At 39.0% G+C, this 19,260-nt stretch overlaps 1 protein-coding gene across 4 annotated transcripts in view; it reads left to right on the plus strand.

Annotated features, from left to right (window-relative positions):
* Nucleotides 1-16,812, plus strand: part of LOC306876108 (unconventional myosin-Ib-like) — a 75,508-nt gene extending 58,696 nt beyond the window's left edge. Inside the window, exons 16-32 of one of the 4 annotated variants that reach the window (XM_079427033.1) lie at nucleotides 11-211; nucleotides 704-930; nucleotides 1,241-1,441; nucleotides 2,277-2,370; nucleotides 4,166-4,315; nucleotides 4,421-4,489; nucleotides 4,568-4,654; nucleotides 4,879-4,965; nucleotides 6,151-6,237; nucleotides 9,189-9,275; nucleotides 12,150-12,224; nucleotides 13,311-13,445; nucleotides 13,554-13,660; nucleotides 13,752-13,884; nucleotides 14,308-14,460; nucleotides 14,536-14,669; nucleotides 14,746-16,808. In XM_079427033.1, coding sequence (XP_079283159.1) covers nucleotides 11-211; nucleotides 704-930; nucleotides 1,241-1,441; nucleotides 2,277-2,370; nucleotides 4,166-4,315; nucleotides 4,421-4,489; nucleotides 4,568-4,654; nucleotides 4,879-4,965; nucleotides 6,151-6,237; nucleotides 9,189-9,275; nucleotides 12,150-12,224; nucleotides 13,311-13,445; nucleotides 13,554-13,660; nucleotides 13,752-13,884; nucleotides 14,308-14,460; nucleotides 14,536-14,669; nucleotides 14,746-14,875 — 2,157 coding nt within the window. In that variant the 3' untranslated portion in view covers nucleotides 14,876-16,808. Of the gene's footprint in view, nucleotides 1-10; nucleotides 212-703; nucleotides 931-1,240; nucleotides 1,442-2,276; nucleotides 2,371-4,165; nucleotides 4,316-4,420; nucleotides 4,490-4,567; nucleotides 4,655-4,878; nucleotides 4,966-6,150; nucleotides 6,238-9,188; nucleotides 9,276-12,149; nucleotides 12,225-13,310; nucleotides 13,446-13,553; nucleotides 13,661-13,751; nucleotides 13,885-14,307; nucleotides 14,461-14,535; nucleotides 14,670-14,745 lie in introns of all 4 variants that reach the window. The other 3 variants (XM_079427034.1, XM_079427035.1, XM_079427036.1) reach the window with 3 other exon arrangements.
* The last annotated feature ends 2,448 nt before the right edge of the window (nucleotides 16,813-19,260 follow it).

A 19,260-nucleotide genomic window follows, 5' to 3' on the forward strand; every position in this document is an offset into this window, starting at 1 on the left:
TTGTTTTCAGAATAAGAATGGGATTTTGGCCATGTTGGATGAGGAGTGTTTGAGGCCAGGCACAGTGACAGATGAGACTTTCCTGGACAAATTGAACACCGTTTGTGCTGAACACCAGCATTTTGAGAGCAGACAGAGCAAAAATTCCAAGTATCTCACAGACCACAGCCTACCACACAACTGCTTCCGCATCCAGCACTACGCTGGCAAGGTGAGACCATAAAGCGTTTCAACATCCCTTGAGCTCTTGCTTTTTTCTTTTTTTTTACGTACACTGCCATTTAAACTGTGCATCACATGGTCACAATACTTTTAGATACAATGTTGTATATGAATTACATTTGTGTTCTTCTGACAAATTGTGGAGAAGAAATTGTGGAAGTCCTTTAAAGAATAACCCACATGCAACATTAATGTTTTATTTGTTTTACTTATTTGTTGCAAAAAAATGGCAACAAAATAATTTTACTTTGTTTAAAATAAAATAGTTTTCTTAGTCTGTAAACCGAGTTACAGCTGTTCAAAATGACAAATAATTAATAATGATGATGGGAGAAGCCAGAGGGATCTCACTAATCGGAGAGACTTACTTGTATAAATGCTTTCCAACCCAAATTGTGTGTTTTCAGAAACAAGCACATTGTAAAGATCGGAGTAGTGTGTAAAGAAGAGTTGAATTGAATGTAATATTCTGTATACACAGGTGCTGTATCGGGTGGAGGGATTTATGGACAAAAACAATGACCTGCTCTACAGAGATTTATCCCAGGCCATGTACAAAGCCAATCAAAGCCTGATAAAGATTCTCTTTCCTGAGGGAAACCCAGCTAAAGTTAACCTCAAGCGGCCCCCTACAGCTGGATTCCAGTTCAGAGCCTCAGTTGGAACGCTCATGAAGAACCTGCTGACCAAGAATCCCAACTATATCAGGTAACAATCACAAACCTTCTGACTCCAACACTGACCTCATTGACATAACCATTTTTTAAAAATTAAATAGCAAGCTTAAAATAAATAATTAAAAAATGTGTAGTTTATTTAGAAACATTCAATATTTTCACTTTTACCAAACTTGATTAAAACAATTAATAATTTTTTTTTTTTTAATTGAAATTATTATTTTTAAAAGGTTTAATTATTTATTTAAATATTTTTAGGGGAGATTTATTTTTTTTCCCCCAATCATTTTTTACATTTCTATTCAGGTTTGAGAATGTTGATACATGTCGTTGTTTTTCAGGTGCATCAAACCCAATGACAAGAAAGCAGCCCACATTTTCACAGACTCACTAGTGTGTCACCAGGTGCGCTACTTGGGTCTGATGGAGAATGTACGTGTAAGAAGAGCTGGTTATGCTTTCCGCCAGTCCTACGAGCCCTGTCTGGAACGCTACAAGATGCTCTGCAAGCAGACCTGGCCCCACTGGAAGGGCCCAACCAGGTTAGACCACCAATGATCTAGTGTTTTTGTGTTGTTTAAAAGAACTCTTCTTCTGGCTTCACTGTTTTTCTGAACATGCTGTTCAGCTGATGTCATTATACTGTCATCACATTTGAGATTAAGCAATTCTTTTAGTGACTGTACCTCCACCTGCATGACTTTTTTATACTCATTCGTAGATATTTAAACATGCTGTTTCTTGTCTTAAATCTCCCTCCTTTCCTTTCAGGTTTAACGGTTTCTTTAACACCATTTGGCTACAGAAAACAGGCCTTTTTTTAAATTTACTTCTATCTGATGCCAAACATGCAGAATTGGGCGCCATAACTATGTCATTTCTGGACACTGAGTCATTTCACTAAAAAGATTGATAGGAGAATCTTTAGTGTTCACAGAGATTTGGAGTTGCACATCTTATCATGTTATCTTGCATTGGAATGTTATCATCTCTATGCCGACAGTGGTTAGACTGTTTTACTTTTCATTCAGATCACTCAGACACCGTTTGTTATCACTCACTTGGTGCATGTTTCTGTGCTAAATCATACTTTTGATGCTGTCTGTTCAGTGATGTGGGTTTAGTCAGTCCACAGTCTGAAACTGCACTGAACATAACAGATTTTTTTTAAACCTGGTAATATAAATAAATATTCTGCACTATTTGCAGTCTTTAACATGTGCAGATCTGTCAGAGTGTGGCACTAACAATGCCAAGGTTGTGGGTTCAATTCCCAGAGAATAAGCATATTAGCAAAATATATAACAAAGTTGTTTGCATAAAAGCATCATGGTTGACTGACTGACTTTTCTCTGACATGGGCTGTTTTCTTATCAGGGAGGGTGTCGAGGTTCTCCTGAAAGGTCTGCAGGTTCCTGCTGAGGAATTTGCCTACGGACGTTCAAAGATCTTCATCAGGAACCCAAGAACGGTGAGTGAGTGACTGCCCTAAAGATCATTGAGTGTGATCTTGGTTCCTTGTGAGAAACATGGTGAATACATCACTTGGCTCCTTTCCAGTTCCAGCATGGCGAATGGCTTGTATTTGTAAGTTTGATATGAGGAATCAAAAGGCCAATGCAAGTATTACATATGGTCTCTTAAGGGTTTTTTGCAAGGCTTTTCAAGCAGGAAGTCATGTTCCTTCAGGCTTCTCTTGTATAATTAGTCGCAATCGCCCTCATGAAAGAAAGAAACGCAAACAGGCAGTCACACACATGGTTTTACTTATCCCCCCCTCCACTGTTTGTCAGTTTGCATGGGAAACGAGACTCCAGCTGAGAAATTCCAGAGGACCCCATGAAACCCCTGTATTGAAGCCTGGGCATCAGTCGCCAATCTAGCACTGTTGAGCATTTATCTTATCCTTGTCCATTCCTCCTGCATAATCTCCCATCTCCAGATGTTTGTTCAGAGCCAGTGGATGACCTCTGCCCAGCCTTAATGTAGTCTAGTCATCTTTCACCTCTTTTCCACCGAAGTGTTATTGGTGCTTGGACAAGGGTATTTCCACTGATGTGGGAGATGAACAATGATGTAATAGACTTTGTTTCCACACAACCTGGCCACAGACAAAAAGCACATCACAATATTTTGATACGAGTCTAAAGGTGCAGTCACATTTATCGTTGCTCGGTGAAATTTTGCAGGCATAATCCAGTCATTTCAACAGTAATCTGTGCAATCCTGACAATGAAAAGTTCCCCACACAGATTTTTCTCGTGTTCAAGCTGTTCATGCAAATTTACCGTGTTGACCAACAAAAAGCTGCTTGATTTGAAAGTGGCTTCTTTGTCACCTGTGCTTTATACATCACTACACTGTTGCCAATGGACCTTTTTTGCTGCAAAAAACTTATTTTAACCATTTGTTGAACTTATTTACATCAGTTTATTGATTACAATGTAAGGGAACTAGTTTAGTTTTTTGTTTTGAGTTGTTGCCTCTGACATCAGCAATTCCTGGTTCAAGAAACCCAGCTGCTTTAAAAGGGTAAGAGCCAAGTTTTCTTGCCTAGAACCACCTTTCTGTGCTGAAAACTCCAGATAGGTCTTATGTGTGGAAGGTGGGAAAGGAGTAAACTATAGCTCTATAACTATATAAATTTTGCTCAGACTAATTTGGAAGACACTGTCAACAGCTACTTAATACCAGAGGATGCTGATACCACTATGGCTGGAATGTATTTTGCTGGTCTTGGCGATCATCATCATCAGAATCCTGTGGAATATAAAAAGGACATCATGTGGTCTCACAAAAGTTCTCTATATCAAATTTGTGGCTCTCACGGTTTTATCCTTGGAAATTTGATCATGTATCTTGCTTGCTCACACTGCACACAAATCTGATTTGTTTTTCAAATATAATCTTGTTCAAATCCGAGACTGACTGTCTGCACTATCATTTTGCAAGTGAAACCTGATCCGTTCATTCATACAGTGTTTATCTACATCAGCTGCTAAAGTAATGATGTAGCTATCAGCACAATGCCAACAGCTGAAAGTATGGAAAGAGAAAACGGAAACCCCTTTTTTTAATGTCTTGGCTCGTCTACCACCAGTGTGGTGCTGAGATGCATCAGCAATAAAGGAAGTTTTATACATTAATGCATATGTGGTGTTTGAAACTGAATGGAGATGTGGATATGGGTGTGGATTTATATCAGGTTTGTAAAAGGCTGATTTTGTGTTTGATACTGATTTCTCCAAACCACTTTTTTTCTTCAGCTCTTCTTCTTGGAAGAGAAGAGGAGGCAGTGCCTAGAGGATCTGGCAACACTCATCCAGAAGATCTACCGTGGTTGGAAGTGCCGCGTTCACTTTCTCCTGTTGAAGAAGAGCCAGGTGGTAGTGGCCGCCTGGTACCGAAGATTTGCGGTGAGCACCACTCACTACACCTGCCACAGAAAACATTCATTGTTTCTGGGAACAAGAGGCAGAACATTTTTAAAAGTCAAAATTGCTGGTTGTTTTTGATTGTAGCAACAAAAGAAGTACCAGAACATCAGGTCCTCTGCCTTAGTGGTTCAGTCATTCATCAGAGGATGGAAGGTAGGTTTCAGGTGCACTGCATGTCATTTCCTTTAGCAAACAAAGGGTTTTCCTCATTGTGTAATCCCCTTTTCATAGGCCCGGAAGCTTCTGCGTGAGCTGAAACACAAGAAGCGGTGCGAAGAGGCCGTCACAACTATTTCTGCCTACTGGCATGGAACTCAGGTACTGAACGCAGTTTCTTCTTGAAAAAGGGATATGGTGAATTGTCGGTTAGATTTTCAATGCTGGAGCTTCTCCACTGCTTTTGCTCTGTTTTCTCCTAATTTCACTTCTGCTTTTTATGTGACTTACTCTTTTCAATCACTCTCTTCTTGTCACATTTCTGACTTTAACCTTTGCCATCCTGTCTCTGCTTCCACGTGGCCCTCCTCGGCTAACATCCGCAGGCTCGCTGGGAACTGCGGCGTCTTAAGGAGGAGGCACGGAATAAACACGCCGTGTCTGTCATTTGGGCAGCTTGGCTTGGAACTAAGGTATTTAACAAGCCTGCCAAACGTAGTCATCTCCCATCCCGCCTCACCCAAGCTGTGAATGACATCCCTTTTGTTTGCTTTGACTAACTGTTTTATCATCTTGTAGGTAGCATCTTATGAGAAATAATCGGGAAATACTAATATATTGTTCTTTTGCTGACATGGTGGTGGCAGATGGTGAAACATCTGTACCGAAGTATGAAAACGCGTATGAATTTGAGTGCATGTATGAATCTTATGTTCTTAAAACTAACCCATTTCGATTTCTACTTCATATCCCTTAACAATATTGAAATGCTTTTTTGTGTGCATTTTAGATCGGTGATGTTTCTGCTTTCATGTTTTAAAGTTTCAAGACTATACAGACTTCATTCTACTGCACTTTTTTTTTTACTTTCATGACATTCATTATCTTTGACTTTTATATTAACTTTTTATAACCTCAGGTTCAGTCAGAGCTGATTAGTTTTGAATTTGAATGGTATTTGCCACACCCTAATTGTGATTTATAACAAAAGTTTGAGGAATTTGAGGAATGAGTCACTCGACAGAAATGTAATAAATCCAACAAAATGACACAAGTGCTGAAACAAAACATGGAAAATTACGTCTTCACTTTGGGCCAATAATGCCGATGCAGAATTAATCTAAACCCCAAATTACCTTTTTTTTTTTTTTTTTTTTTTTTGAAATTAAATTGGAAATAGATGTAATATTTTGAGCTGTTTTTTAACAATAAGCATAAATCTGTTGTTTTTTTTTTTTTTTCTCTCCACCATTAATTGAACTGCATTCTCAACTCTGATAAATACACCTACCAGCTGTTACCTCGTAGCAAGCCATTTGTTTTTAAAAAGTGGCTGATGTCTGTCCTGGCTTCCTATGTGGTTATTCTCAGAGTCTCACAATTGAAACGATAAAAGATGTGGCCTATATGCTGATATAAATGTTTACAGGACAAGGACAAGTCATGATGAAGGTCAGTTTAGTCATTTGAATGATACATTAATAGGGCTGATAAGCAAGAATGACAAGTTATTTTAACAAGAATAGTACTTTTAACAGGTTATTGTCTCTGAAAATGTCCTGATTTACAACACTCTTGTCTTGTCTTTAACGTCTGTTCTTAATACCTTTCCACCATCCTCTTTTTCATTTTCTTTACAAAAATGCCACACTGAACAGGCTCGGAGAGAACTGCGGCGCTTAAAGCATGAAGCTCGCAGTAAACAGGCCGTGTCTGTCATTTGGGCCTGCTGGCAAGGAACGAAGGTATTCACCACTACGTCTGTGTGGCATCCCATCCTCCATTTAACCCATCTCACACCTCCATATGTACCTGAGGTGGATCATGACCCATGTTCCCTGAGCTCATCCCATCCGTTGTGCATGCCGACACATTCAGGACCCCACAGCATGAATCATACTTGCATTGTAGCCAATTGTAAAAATAAGGTTAATGGGATGGCAGAGGATGGAAACCGGGAGAGCAGGGTCGGCGTGTGTTGTGTTGGGGGCAGAACTGAATGCGATATTTTAAGCCTCTTTCGTCTGACTGCCGATGGATTAAAGCTCATCCAGACGGGCACCCAGCAGGCCGATTCCCACGCAGCAGGCTGGCATCACAGCCGGTACAACCTCTGTCCATACCAAGTGCCCTATTTTATTAAGCACTCCCTAGGAGTGAGTCTGGACCCCATGTGTTTTGTCATATCTTACAATATTCAGTAAGGGCATAAATCAGGGATATGTAAATTAGGGCTGTGTATTGGCAAGAATCTGGCGATACGATACGTATCACGATACAGGGGTTGCGATACGATATATTGCGATACTGTAAGCAAGGCGATATATTGGGATATTTCTTATTTTAGGAATAGGATATATATTTTTTAGGAAAGCTGTCATTAAGAACACACCACCATCAAGTTCAAGTTGAGCTTTATTGTCATTCTGCTACATGTGTGGACATATAGTGGAACGAAATGTCATGTCTCGCAGGACCACAGTGCTACATACTAGTTAAACATAAGATAAACATACAACAATGCAAGTATAAGAGAAAAAAAACAAAAAAAACATCTGACTATACATATACTATAAATACTATAACTGTATACCTAGTTGCCTAGACATACACAAACTGAGACTGTGCAAGAACTTTACATATATACTGTACATGAAATTATGCAAAAGAATAGAAATGAAAATAAAAATGTTATATATATTTCGTACATTAAATTGTTGTGCAGATTAAAGAGATTTTGTGGTTCAAAAAATGGTTCAATAATGTTGAATGTTATAGGCACTGATTATTGCAAATGCAGATCCCAGTGTGTTCTGGTTAAACTATTTTTATTTATTTATTTTTTGCTAAGGTTTGCATATGGTAGTAGTAACGCACTCATCCCACTATATGCACACTAGACACTTTCTATGAACACTCCCTGCTACAAAGACTCAATAAAAAAAAAAAGTTTACTTGAGCATTGCACTACAAATATTTTTGCACTATGCGCTGCTTCCCACAAAATCTCTTTAATCTGCACAACAATTTAATGTACGAAATATATATACAATTTTTATTTTAATTTATATCCTTTTGCATAATTTCATGTACAGTATATATGTAAAGTTCTTGTACAGTCTCAGTTTGTGCAAAAAGATTTGTAGTGCAATGCTCAAGTAAACTTTTTTTTTTTTTTTATTGAGTCTTTGTAGCAGGGAGTGTTCATAGAAAGTGTCTAGTGTGCATATAGTGGGATGAGTGCGTTACTACTACCATATGCAAACCTTAGCAAAAAATAAATAAATAAAAATAGTTTAACCAGAACACACTGGGATCTGCATTTGCAATAATCAGTCCCTATAACATTGAACATTATTGAACCATTTTTTGTGCAGTACGAGTAAAGGTATTCCGTTTTGGAGAATCGATACAATATCGCCAAACAAAATATTGCGATACTCGCGTGTATTGATATTTTCTTACACCCCTAATGTAAATGTTTGTAGCTAGGTTTTTTGTTAGTTTTACAGAAAACTTTTTGAGATAAAATATATTTATGGTTTTCTTTTTTAGTTTTTTTCCTACATTTTTGCACGTTAAAAAATAAATACGACCTCACATTGTCAATCACGTTTGCACACTGCCTCTGAAACTTTCGTCTGTCAAAAAAAAATCGTATCCGGTTCGATTTTCTGCGTTTTCACATCCGAAGCATGCATTTTGATAGGAAAGGATGGGGAATACGAAAAAAAACGAATGCGAAAATTTCGGACTCAGTGTGCAATGACCTTTACTCTGTAAAAATTTAATTTAAAGTTTTATAATTTACAAAGTCGTAGACTAAAACTATTTTGCATTTTTTTATATATTTTTATTTTGAAAAATTGTAATATGGTTACATAATATAAAATGTGTTACCAAAAACCCCAGATAGTGTTGGACAAGCCTTGTATGTTTATGCCAGTGTCATAATGGACCAGTTAGTGATGAAAATATCCTGATTTGTTCAAAAGGAAATATGGTTTGATGAATTGCAAAACCTAAATTTATCTGATTATCAATTAAATATAAATATACTACGTACATTTTAGACCCTGTCTGAAACAAATGCTGTGACATTAAAACACTACAATGCCTTATAACTGATGCACTTGCCTGTCACCATCTTAGTTCATAATGTGAGCATTTTGATTGCCTGAGTAACCTCATGGCAGGCTGGATTTGGCCTGTGGGCTGCATGTTGAGTATCCCTGGTGTAGATTTTATCCTATAAGTAATCTCATTCCATCTACAAGCCCGTGTGAACTACTCTTTGCATGTTGGGATTGCACTGCACTGCTGTTTCCTCCCACCCCATCTGAGTGGCCTTTGCCTTGAGGTTGACGTGGCTTGTTTTACTGTGTTTTTGTGGTGTGCACATTTAAGAGAGCAGTTGCACTCTTACTTTCTTTTTATTGTTCTTTTTCCCTTCTTCTCATTCATTTCATGGGTTTTGTTAACCCCATGAAAATAAATGTGCTATCCACAGGAAACCCTCAACAATGTTCATCTGTCTTAACCAACAGCAAACACAGAGTTTCTTTACCAGCCGGTAATGGTGTGTGATGTGCACCTATCTGTGGACCTGGTGTTATGCTGCTCCTTCTCATTTCGCTATTTAAAAATATTTTCTCTCCTTTCTGCATTCATCCCCTTCTTCCTCCCTCTTTCACAGGCACGTAGAGAGCTGAGACGCTTGAAGGAGGATGCCAGGCGTAAACACGCCGTTGCTGTCATTTGGGCCTACTGGTTGGGACTACAGGTATCTTCCAACCATTTGCCAGGCATTAGAGTCTTTCGGAAATGAGTAGGAAGCGTGCACATAACCAGCCTCTCTGTCGCATAACCAGCTTCTCTGCTATGAACTAACAATATAATCCAGAGTTCAGTTCCACAGGTCCATTAGCATCCAAGGCAGTGATGCACATTAGTGTTGTCATAAGCAAGGGCAAAGTAAGGCTTTAGATACTGAATGTGTCTCCCATAATGCAGAATCAAATCTGTTCTCATAATCCAGGGCTTTAGAAAAGCTTCCTCTGGAGAGATTGGAGGCAGATGCTTTTCCTTCTTTATTCCTAAAAACTGGCACTGGGCAAAATAGCTGTTTGCATGACACTGCACAGGCTGCCTGATGATAGGTCTGTGTTTGTCAGGGGCTGTTAAGGTCAGTGGGTGTTTTGCGCATGTATAAGACCATTCTTGAACATTTCATTAATAATTTTGTGTGTATATATATATATATATATATATATATATATATATATATATATATATATATATATATATATATATATATATATATATATATATATATATATATATATATATATATATATATATATATACTGAACAAAATTATAAACTCAACACTTTTATTTTTGCCCCCATTTTCCATGAGCTGAACTCAAAGATCTAAGACTTTTTCTATGTACACAAAAGGCCTATTTCTCTCAAATATTGTTCACAATTCTGTCTAAATCTGTGATAGTGAGCACTTCTCCTTTGCCGAGATAATCCATCCACCTCACAGGTGTGGCATATCAAGATGCTGATTAGACAGCATGATTAAAAGGCCACTCTAAAATGTGTAGTTTTATCACACAGCACAATGCCACAGATGTCACAAGTTTTAAGGGAGCGTGCAATTGGAATGCTGACAGCAGGAATGTCCACCAGAGCTATTGCCTGTGAATTGAATGTTCATTTCTCTACCATAAGCCGTCTCCAAAGGCGTTTCAGAGAATTTGGCAGTACATCCAACCGGCCTCACAACCGCAGACCACGTGTAACCACACCAGCCCAGGACCTCCACATCCAGCATCTTCACCTCCACCAAGATTGTCTGAGACCAGCCACCCCGGACAGCTATTGCAAAAATCGGTTTGCATAACCAAACCAAAATTTCTGCACACACTGTCAGAAACCGTCTCAGGGAAGCTCACTGCATGCTCGTCGTCCTCATCGGGGTCTCGACCTGACTGCAGTTCGTCATCGTAACTGACTTGAGTGGGAAAATGCGCACATTCGATGGCCTCTGGCACTTTGGAGAGGTGTTCTCTTCACGGATGTATCCCGGTTTTCACTGTACAGGGCAGATGGTAGACAGGGTGTATGGCGTCGTGTGGGTGAGCGGTTTGCTGATGTCAACGTTGTGGATCGAGTGGCCCATGGTGGCGGTGTGGTTATGGTATGGGTAGGCGTATGTTATGGTCAAGGAACACAGGTGCATTTTATTGATGGCATTTTGAATGCACAGAGATACCGTGACGAGATCCTGAGGCCCATTGTTGTGCCATTCATCCACGACCATCACCTCATGTTGCAGTATGATAATGCACGGCCCCATGTTGCAAGGATCTGTACACAATTCCTGGAAGCTGAAAACATCCCAGTTCTTGCATGGCCAGCATACTCACCGGACATGTCACCCATTGAGCATGTTTGGGATGCTCTGGATCGGCGTATACGACAGCATGTTCCAGTTCCTGCCAATATCCAACAACTTTGCACAGCCATTGAAGAGGAGTAGACAACCTGAAAAACTCTATGCGAAGGAAATGTGTTGAGGAAAATGGTGGTCAACCCCCCCCCCCCAATACAGTAAAACTGCACATTTTTAGAGTGGCCTTTTATTGTGGCCAGCCTAAGGCACACCTGTGCAATAATGTCTAATCAGCATCTTTATATGCCACACCTGTGAGGTGGATGGATTATCTCGGCGAAGAAGTGCTCACTAACACAGATTTAGACAAATTTGTGAACAATATTTGAGAGAAATAGGCCTTTTGTGTTCATAGAAAGTCTTAGATCTTTGAGTTCAGCTCATGAAAAATGGGGGCAAAAACAAGTGTTGCGTTTATAATTTTGTTCAGTGTACAGTATGTGTGTGTATACGCACACACACACACGTATTGATTTTTAGCAGGTTTTAAACCTAGTTTTGTCTTTTAAAAATAACCATCCTAAGTAACTGTTTTAATTGAGTGCTTATTAGGGGGCGAAACTCTTGAAACTCAGAAACTCACAGTTTCTGCATAACAGACCATTATGATGTGATTTAAGTGAGCTGCCACTTGCAAAATGAGATACAGGTTAAGCCAGTCTTTATGCCAAAAGTCTGCCTTTCGAGATGACATCTCAATTACAGAGCAGAATTGCATGAATTTATTAATGACTAAAGCTTTGCCCTAGTAGCCCAGCCCTAGGACAGCCATGTTTTCTGTCCATTTCTGTGTGCCTGTCCTGTCTGCATGCTGCTCCTAACATTCTGTTGGCTTTTACAGAGATTAAAGGTCTTTGTTGTGTTGTCTCCGCTGTTGTTTTTGTTATTGTTGTTTTATATAAGTGTTTTTACTATCATTACTGTTTTTTTTTTTTCATGTAGGGGTCTTACGGGTGACTTCTGACTTTACAGGTTCTGTAAAGATAACGGTGTACTGTATGACTGGATCTCTCCTTGTTTTGATCATCATCAGTTCTCTTTTGTCTTTGCTTTCCAGTGCGCTGCTCTTTAGGTGTTAAGACCCTGTTTGTCACAAATCATTTGTCTGTCCTGACAGTGTCCTGTCCCATTCCTGCTGTCATCACAAAAATCTTTCAGTGCAAAAAGTGACAAATTAAACCCACTTTTTCACAGGTCCGTTGGGAATATAGGAAGTTCTTCAGAGCTAATGCTGGCAAGAAGATCTATGACTTCACCATCCAGAGAATTGTAAGTCACTTAAGTAGCTGATTTGTCTACTAATTTTTGCTAATCACATAGTCATCCAGAAAAGTATTCTTACTTGTTGGTGGGACACTGTTTACCATGTAAATCACAAGCTGTGCAGCATCAGGTCTTTGCCGTTTCTGGCAAGTCCATTTGATGGAGAGCATGGCTTGTTTATTACATACTTTGTAAAGCCAAAAATCTTGCTTCATTTTTTCACTTTCATTTAAAATATGCTTGCCCACAACTTACTATACCAAGCTAATAACGCACTGCTCAGTCCATGTATACAAGTGCAAATTAAAGGGATAGTTCACCCAAAAAAAATTAAAATTCTGTCAGAAATTACTCACCCTCATGTCTTTCCAAACCTGTAAGACATTCGTTCATGTTCGGAACAAAAATTAAGATATTTTTTATGAATTCCGAGAGCTCTATGACCCTCCCATAGACAGCAAGGATCCTAACACGATCAAGGTGCGGAAACGTTGCAAGGACATCATTAAAATAATCCATGTGACATCAGTGGTTCAACCGTAATTTTACGAAGCTACAAGAATACTTTTTGTGTGCAAAGAAAACACAAAATTAGGACTTTATTCAACAATTTGTCTCCTCCGCATCACCCTGGTGCCATTTTGGAGAGTATCACATATGTAAACAACGTATGCTGTTCTGTGTCAGCAGAACCTTACTCGGATACGTTGTTTATGTATGTGATGCTCTCCAAAATGGCGCCAGGGTGGCACGGAAGAGAAGAATTGTTGAGAGAGAGAGCTCTCGGAATTCATAAAAAATATCTTAATTTGTGTTCCGAAGATAAATGAAGGTCTTACAGGTTTGTAAGACATGAGGGTGAGTAATTAATGGCAGAATTTTCATTTTTGGGTGAACTATCATTTTAAGTCACATCTTTTACATCTAGTTCACTTCATGTATCCCAACACAGTAATTAATGCAATAAGAAACCAAGTAGTAGTTGGTACTACCACTAGGAAATGATTTCTGACACATTCTTTACCTTTCATCATTCTCCCGAGAAGAAAGAAAATACTCCCATAAGGGACTAATGTGAGTTTTTGTGTACAGATGCAGAAGTACTTTATGGGCTTAAAGAAAACGATGCCTTCCATGTCACCAGTGGACAAGAGCTGGCCAGCTCGCCCCTACGGTTTCCTGGATGGGACACATCAAGAGCTCAGGAGGATTTTCCATCTGTGGAGGGTTTGTGTCTACATCTATATATATAAATGTATATCTAAAATTGAACTGTTAAGACCTTTGTCATGTCTGGTTTTAAATTAATCTATCCTTGTGGTGTCCTTCAATTAGTGCAAGAAATATCGCAGCCAGTTCACAAAAGAGAAGAAGGCTACCTACGAGGAGAAGCTTGCGGCTAGTGAACTCTTCAAAGATAAGAAGGCATTGTATCCTAGCAGGTAGGGAAAAAACAGTTCACCTAAGTTTATTTTTGTACGTTTACTATATATAAAAAATGTATTGCCATAACACATATCCTCTGCTTTACAGTGTGGGGCAGCCTTTCAAAGGAGACTATGTGGAGATAACCAAAAACCCAAAGTACCAGAAGCTCAACAGCTTGGTAGAGGATAAAGTTCTGCTTGCAGATGTGGTCAGTAAAATCAACCGTGCCAATGGCAAGGTGAGGACAATTAGCTCTGTGTCATTAGAATTTACGGTGTGACAGACATTCCAGTCAGCCAATCAAATCGCTGTACTGATGAGATGTCGTTGTCCGTCATTTTGACCATCAGTCATACTGAACTCTCTGTAACATACAAACGTCTTTTTTTGACAAATTCCCAAAGTTATGGTTAAACAGGTGTTATGGTACATGTAATTTGGATACTAGTCTAGTGAATGGGGTTTTGTTTGTTCCATTCCCTAAACCTGTGAGTAATCATGACAAATACAAGTGCTGGATCAGTCTCTGCAGTAGACAGCATGAACTTGCAAATTTTGAATGTTCTTCCAAGGGCAAAACATGTCTATGTTTGCATTGCAAGGTCAATATAGGTCCTTTCATCCTAAAGGTTACCTTTAAAGACAACTTCTTCATTTTTAGGGAGCTCCAAGAATTTTCCTCCTGACCAAGAAGAGCTTGGTTCTGGCTGATCAGAAGACGGGCCAGGTGAAAGCCAGCGTTCCCTTGCTGGACCTCAGCAGTGTTTCTGTGAGCACACAGAGCGATGGCTTTTTCGCCCTCAAGCTCAAAGAGGTATGACATACAATAATTATTTCATGTAGGGCACCATGTGAGTCAGGACCACTATTGACCATGATCTCTCTTTAGGGTTCTACATCTGCAGCCAAAGGTGACTTCCTGCTGAGCAGTGATCGACTAATTGAGATCATCACCAAACTTCATCGCATTGGTGCTGCTTCTGCTGACAGAGCAAACCAGATCAATATCGATATTTCAGACGAGTAAGTGTCCAACATTTCTGTGTATCTTGTTTCCTCAGTATCACTCTTGTGACTTAACTTACTCTCTCCCTTTCAGGTTCTTAGTGCAGTTCAAGCAGGACAAAGTGTGTGTAAAATTCATCCAGGGTACACCAAAGAACGGCAACGGTGTCGCCTGCAAACGTAAAAACAACCGTCTTCTGGAAGTGTCTGTTCCGTCACCGTAAGGAGAGATCAGCTCAGTACACTGAGGGGTGTCATCTCTGAGATTCTTCACTCTCCCCCAATCCCGTAATGATCGTGCAATTATGTTGATCCTGTCATTTCTGATTCTAAATAGTCAAATCAACAGGTTTTTGGCACCTAAAGATTTTACTGCTTCCCTACTTTTAACAGTGGGGAGAAAGTCCATCATTCTCTCTTCCCAATTTGTGGGACTGATCAGAACTAGTCTTTAATTGAAATAATAATAATAGCCATTATGATTACAGTGAAATGCTTTGAGGCTGGTAATGGCCGAAGATTCACTTAGTGAATGTCACATCATGCTCTGCTCAGCAATAGGCATGTCTCTGAACCATTGTGTTTGCATGAGCCTCTTGCTGGGAGAAACTTTGTAAATAGAGATGCTGAAGTGTATTGTTGGGTTCCTAGAAGGATGCTGAAAAGCTACAAAATTTAAGATTGCACTTTTTCACTAGGGTGGTGGTCAGGAAAGACTGGTTGGTTGGTTTGTTTATTTTTCTGTTCTATACTCATCTTGTGTTTCTAGCGTAGAACAGTCATTTATTGAAAAAAAAAAAATACTCATCTGACTTTTGCCAAATAAGGCATTTTGCGATCCAAACCTTGTGCCATTTAGCTGTTCCTCCCCAGGAGAAAGACATTATCTTGTATACGTTATAGTGCAGACACTTTCTTATTTATAAGCCAAATAATAATGATTCTTTTCAGTTTCATGATAAATGCCAAACCATATCATTTTAAATCCTGCTTTTTCACATGTATTATGTTTATAAATGTTTGCTTAATTCATTACATACATTAAATCAGGGTATTATCATGAAAACCACTTTCCCAGTTTTAGCAAGTCACTGAAGTGCGATGTACTATACCTGCATCATTCATATATATTCATGCAGGGCATCGTTTGAATTCATGGGGCCCAAATACCGATCATGGCCCTGCATTTATGATGGAATCTCTAATGCTGTAAAGATCTTCTCACATCTGGGTTGACTTAGACCAGTAGTCAAGACAACTGGTGAGCACTTGTTTCAGTAGGCCTCACAGAAAAAAAAAACTAACGCTAACAACCTGAACGCTGGTACGATCTTTGCCAAGTCCGCTTCAGTCAGTCCTTTTACTTAAAGCTGCATGTATATGAGCTGTAGAATTTGTGGGGACCTTGTATGGAAGGAGGCTAATAATAGTAGGTGATATGTGTAGTCCTATAGCTGTATCTTGGCAAAATCTATATGCTTTTTTGCTACTGGAATGTGGGCTGCATCATTTTATTTTTGGCTCGCTCACATCTGCTAATAATAAATGCAGTGTTTTTCTTAAGTTCTGACCCACATTTAGTTTTTTTAAAGAGTGCAAACAGCCATGCATCCTTGGAACACAAGGCAAACGATACACTATGCTTATGTTGTTTACCAAGATCGTGGATGATGTCTTTTTTCAGTCGTATTTAATGTGATATTTTCTCACATTGTTTTAGTGGACATTTTGTACTCCTGAACTTCTGAAGACAAGGCCCGCCAAAATAACTTCTCTGCTTCTGTTTCAGTTCCACAATGCTTTTTGATGTGTCTGTAATTTTACAGTAAAAGTATAGCTAGAGTTTAGGGGGAGTGGATTATCATCTTCAGTACAGAACATTTGTGGAAGCTGAATTACTTTATTATCTAGAATTCTGCATAGTGTCCATCTTTCATGCAGTAATCTCTTGGTTCTCCTCTTCCATGTCAGGAGTTTGAATTGAAAGAGAGGGAAATAATTGTCTGCATTGTGTGCCTAAATGTAACCTGTTCTGAAAGACATGAAAACATGGAAATGTTTCATTAACTACTAAGTGTAATAAATGACAAGTAATCTTTCTTTTCTTTTTTTTTTTTCTTTTTTTTAAATTAAAGCAATAAATAAATTACTTTGGATAATCAGTGTGGTTTTTTGATTTGATAGTGTTCTGACAAAGATGAGCGAGTCCATGTAGAATGTATTCAAAATTTTGTTTGTACATCAGTATTAAACGTTTCACATTTCTCAGTGTGAACAGCTGTTCATACAATTATTATAATTATTATTTTTTATATAAAATAGAAATTATATATTTTGTAAAATATAAATTGTTGATTGTAAATTCATTATATATGATCTGTATTAGTAAGAAGATAAGACACAGGAATGCACCAAAGTAGCCATGCAGTATACCTGGATTGGGCAAAGCATTTTGTTTAATTTTTTTTTTCTGCCCTTTCACTTGTTTAAATTTAAATGGAAAGTTAAGTAGTTATTAAGTAAAGGTATAGTTAGGTAGTATACATTTTCAACCATTTAACCTGTTGACAACCTCGTTCCACCAATATAGGAGGTTAAAACACAAGGAAATGTAGTTTCTATAAACACATCTTTTAGCATAAAATTACAAATAACTGCAAAAAAGAGACATCCCCCTTGCCTATGTGCAGCTCAGACCAGATGTTTTCCATCACATCTGGAGAGTTGTCCCGGGTTGAATTCCGTGGTTTGAGGAGACTGCTGGTGGCAGGTCTCTGTGGAGTAGGCCTTGACAGATTGTGGATGTAGTGTTTAAAAATAGCACCCAACTGCAGAGCTACCCTCCTAAAGTTCCCACCATTGTGCAGTCTGGGAACACAGTGGTGGCCAAACCCCCTGCAACAGACCATCCCATAGACACACCCAGAAGAGCTCATCAACTCAGCCCCTAAAAATCCTGTGTTCGAATTGTGCTAAGTTCATTCATTATGCAATAAACCTGCAGTGGTATTGTTTAATTTTAGTAGTTACTAAATATTTTTTGTAAGAGTAGCCCCCAATATTACCAACTCCCAAAGTCCACCCATAGTATTTTTCAGTCTCTGTGAATTCCGTTGATGGCCGTGACCACACCTAAAATAACTGGTGATATAAAGTCATTGCACTGTTTACATGACTAAGCTGGCCTGTGTTCTGTGTTTTTTATTCAACATTTAACAAATAAATTAGAGAAGTTTCAACTAATATCTGTGAATGAAAAGCAGTCAAGATGCTTCAAATCCCAAACCATCAATGTGAGCTGCACTGGCCTTTGGCTCCCTCTTGTGTATAAATAATGCAGATAAAAAGTGAACCTTTTTGATTGTACAGTTTGTTTGGGCTTTTACTATTTTCCATGAACATGGTGTCATTCCCTGGGTAATTTACAGCATTGGAAAAATCAGTCATGACTTTATATATCTATATATCTGAAAACCTGCTGAAATTGTCGTGGGCCCCCAAACAACTGGGGACCCCGAAAGGTCACCAACTCATTCCCATCAACAGCCCTTATTATCAATTCTAAGATCAACAAAAGTCAACAAGAACCTTCTGTTTTGAGTGAATTTGGTTCACAGGTTTTCAGACTACTTTCTTATCAACTAGCATCGCTTTTTAAAAAATAAATAAATCAGTCAGGTGACAGTCTCTGTGTGCACTGGAATCCATTTCACTCCACCGATGATCTTATAGTTATTGATCTTATGTAAATCTAGCATCGCTTTATTAAAATAAATAAATAGTCAAAGGACAGGCGTGTTCACTAGAATCCATTTCACTCCACAGATGATCTTATATTTATTGATCTTATGTAAATCTTGTAGTCAAGTCAAGTCATAGTCAAGTATAGCGCTTTTAACAAAGCAAATTTATATCAGCTTTACAGTATTTAGACGGGGAAATAGTGTGTCGAAATAGTGTCGTTCTCCTCTGGCCAGACAAAATCAGCAGTTTAAATCTAGGATGAAACAGAGTCAGATTGTGCAAAGGACTCATCTGTTTCCTGTGTTCTTGTCCCGATGGCCGTCTAGAACAGTGGTTCTCAAACCTGTCCTGGGGACCCCCAGCCACCACATATTTTGTATGCCTCTCTCATAGGCCACACCCATTTCAAGTTTTGCAGACTCTACTAATGAGCTGATGAGTTGAATCAGGTGTGTTAAATGAGGGAGACATACAAAATATGCTGTGGTTGGGGGTCCCCAGGACAGATTTGAGAACCACTGGTCTAGAAGACAGGGTCTTCACTGGGGATCAGTCTCTGGGGCTCATCTAGTTGTCCTGGTCTCCGCTGACGTTCAGGGCTGTAGAGGTCATCTCTAGGTGCTGATCCACCATCTGATCTTGATACGGAGCAGTGACCATCTGATCTGGATACAGGGTCCCTCTCAATTGTTATTTGTGCACCCTCGTTTCCTTTCCTTGTGTCCTTTTTCCTCGCATCTTAGCTCCACCCCTTCAGGATGCGAGGGAAGGATGCACGGAAAAGATGCGAGGACGGAGGAATTGAATGAAGTGAAATGATATATCCTCGCTCCCTTCAGAGCGTCATCAGCTGTGCAAAATGGAT

The sequence above is a fragment of the Barbus barbus genome, assembly GCF_936440315.1.
Source record: "Barbus barbus genome assembly, chromosome: 10".
NCBI lineage: Eukaryota > Metazoa > Chordata > Actinopteri > Cypriniformes > Cyprinidae > Barbus > Barbus barbus.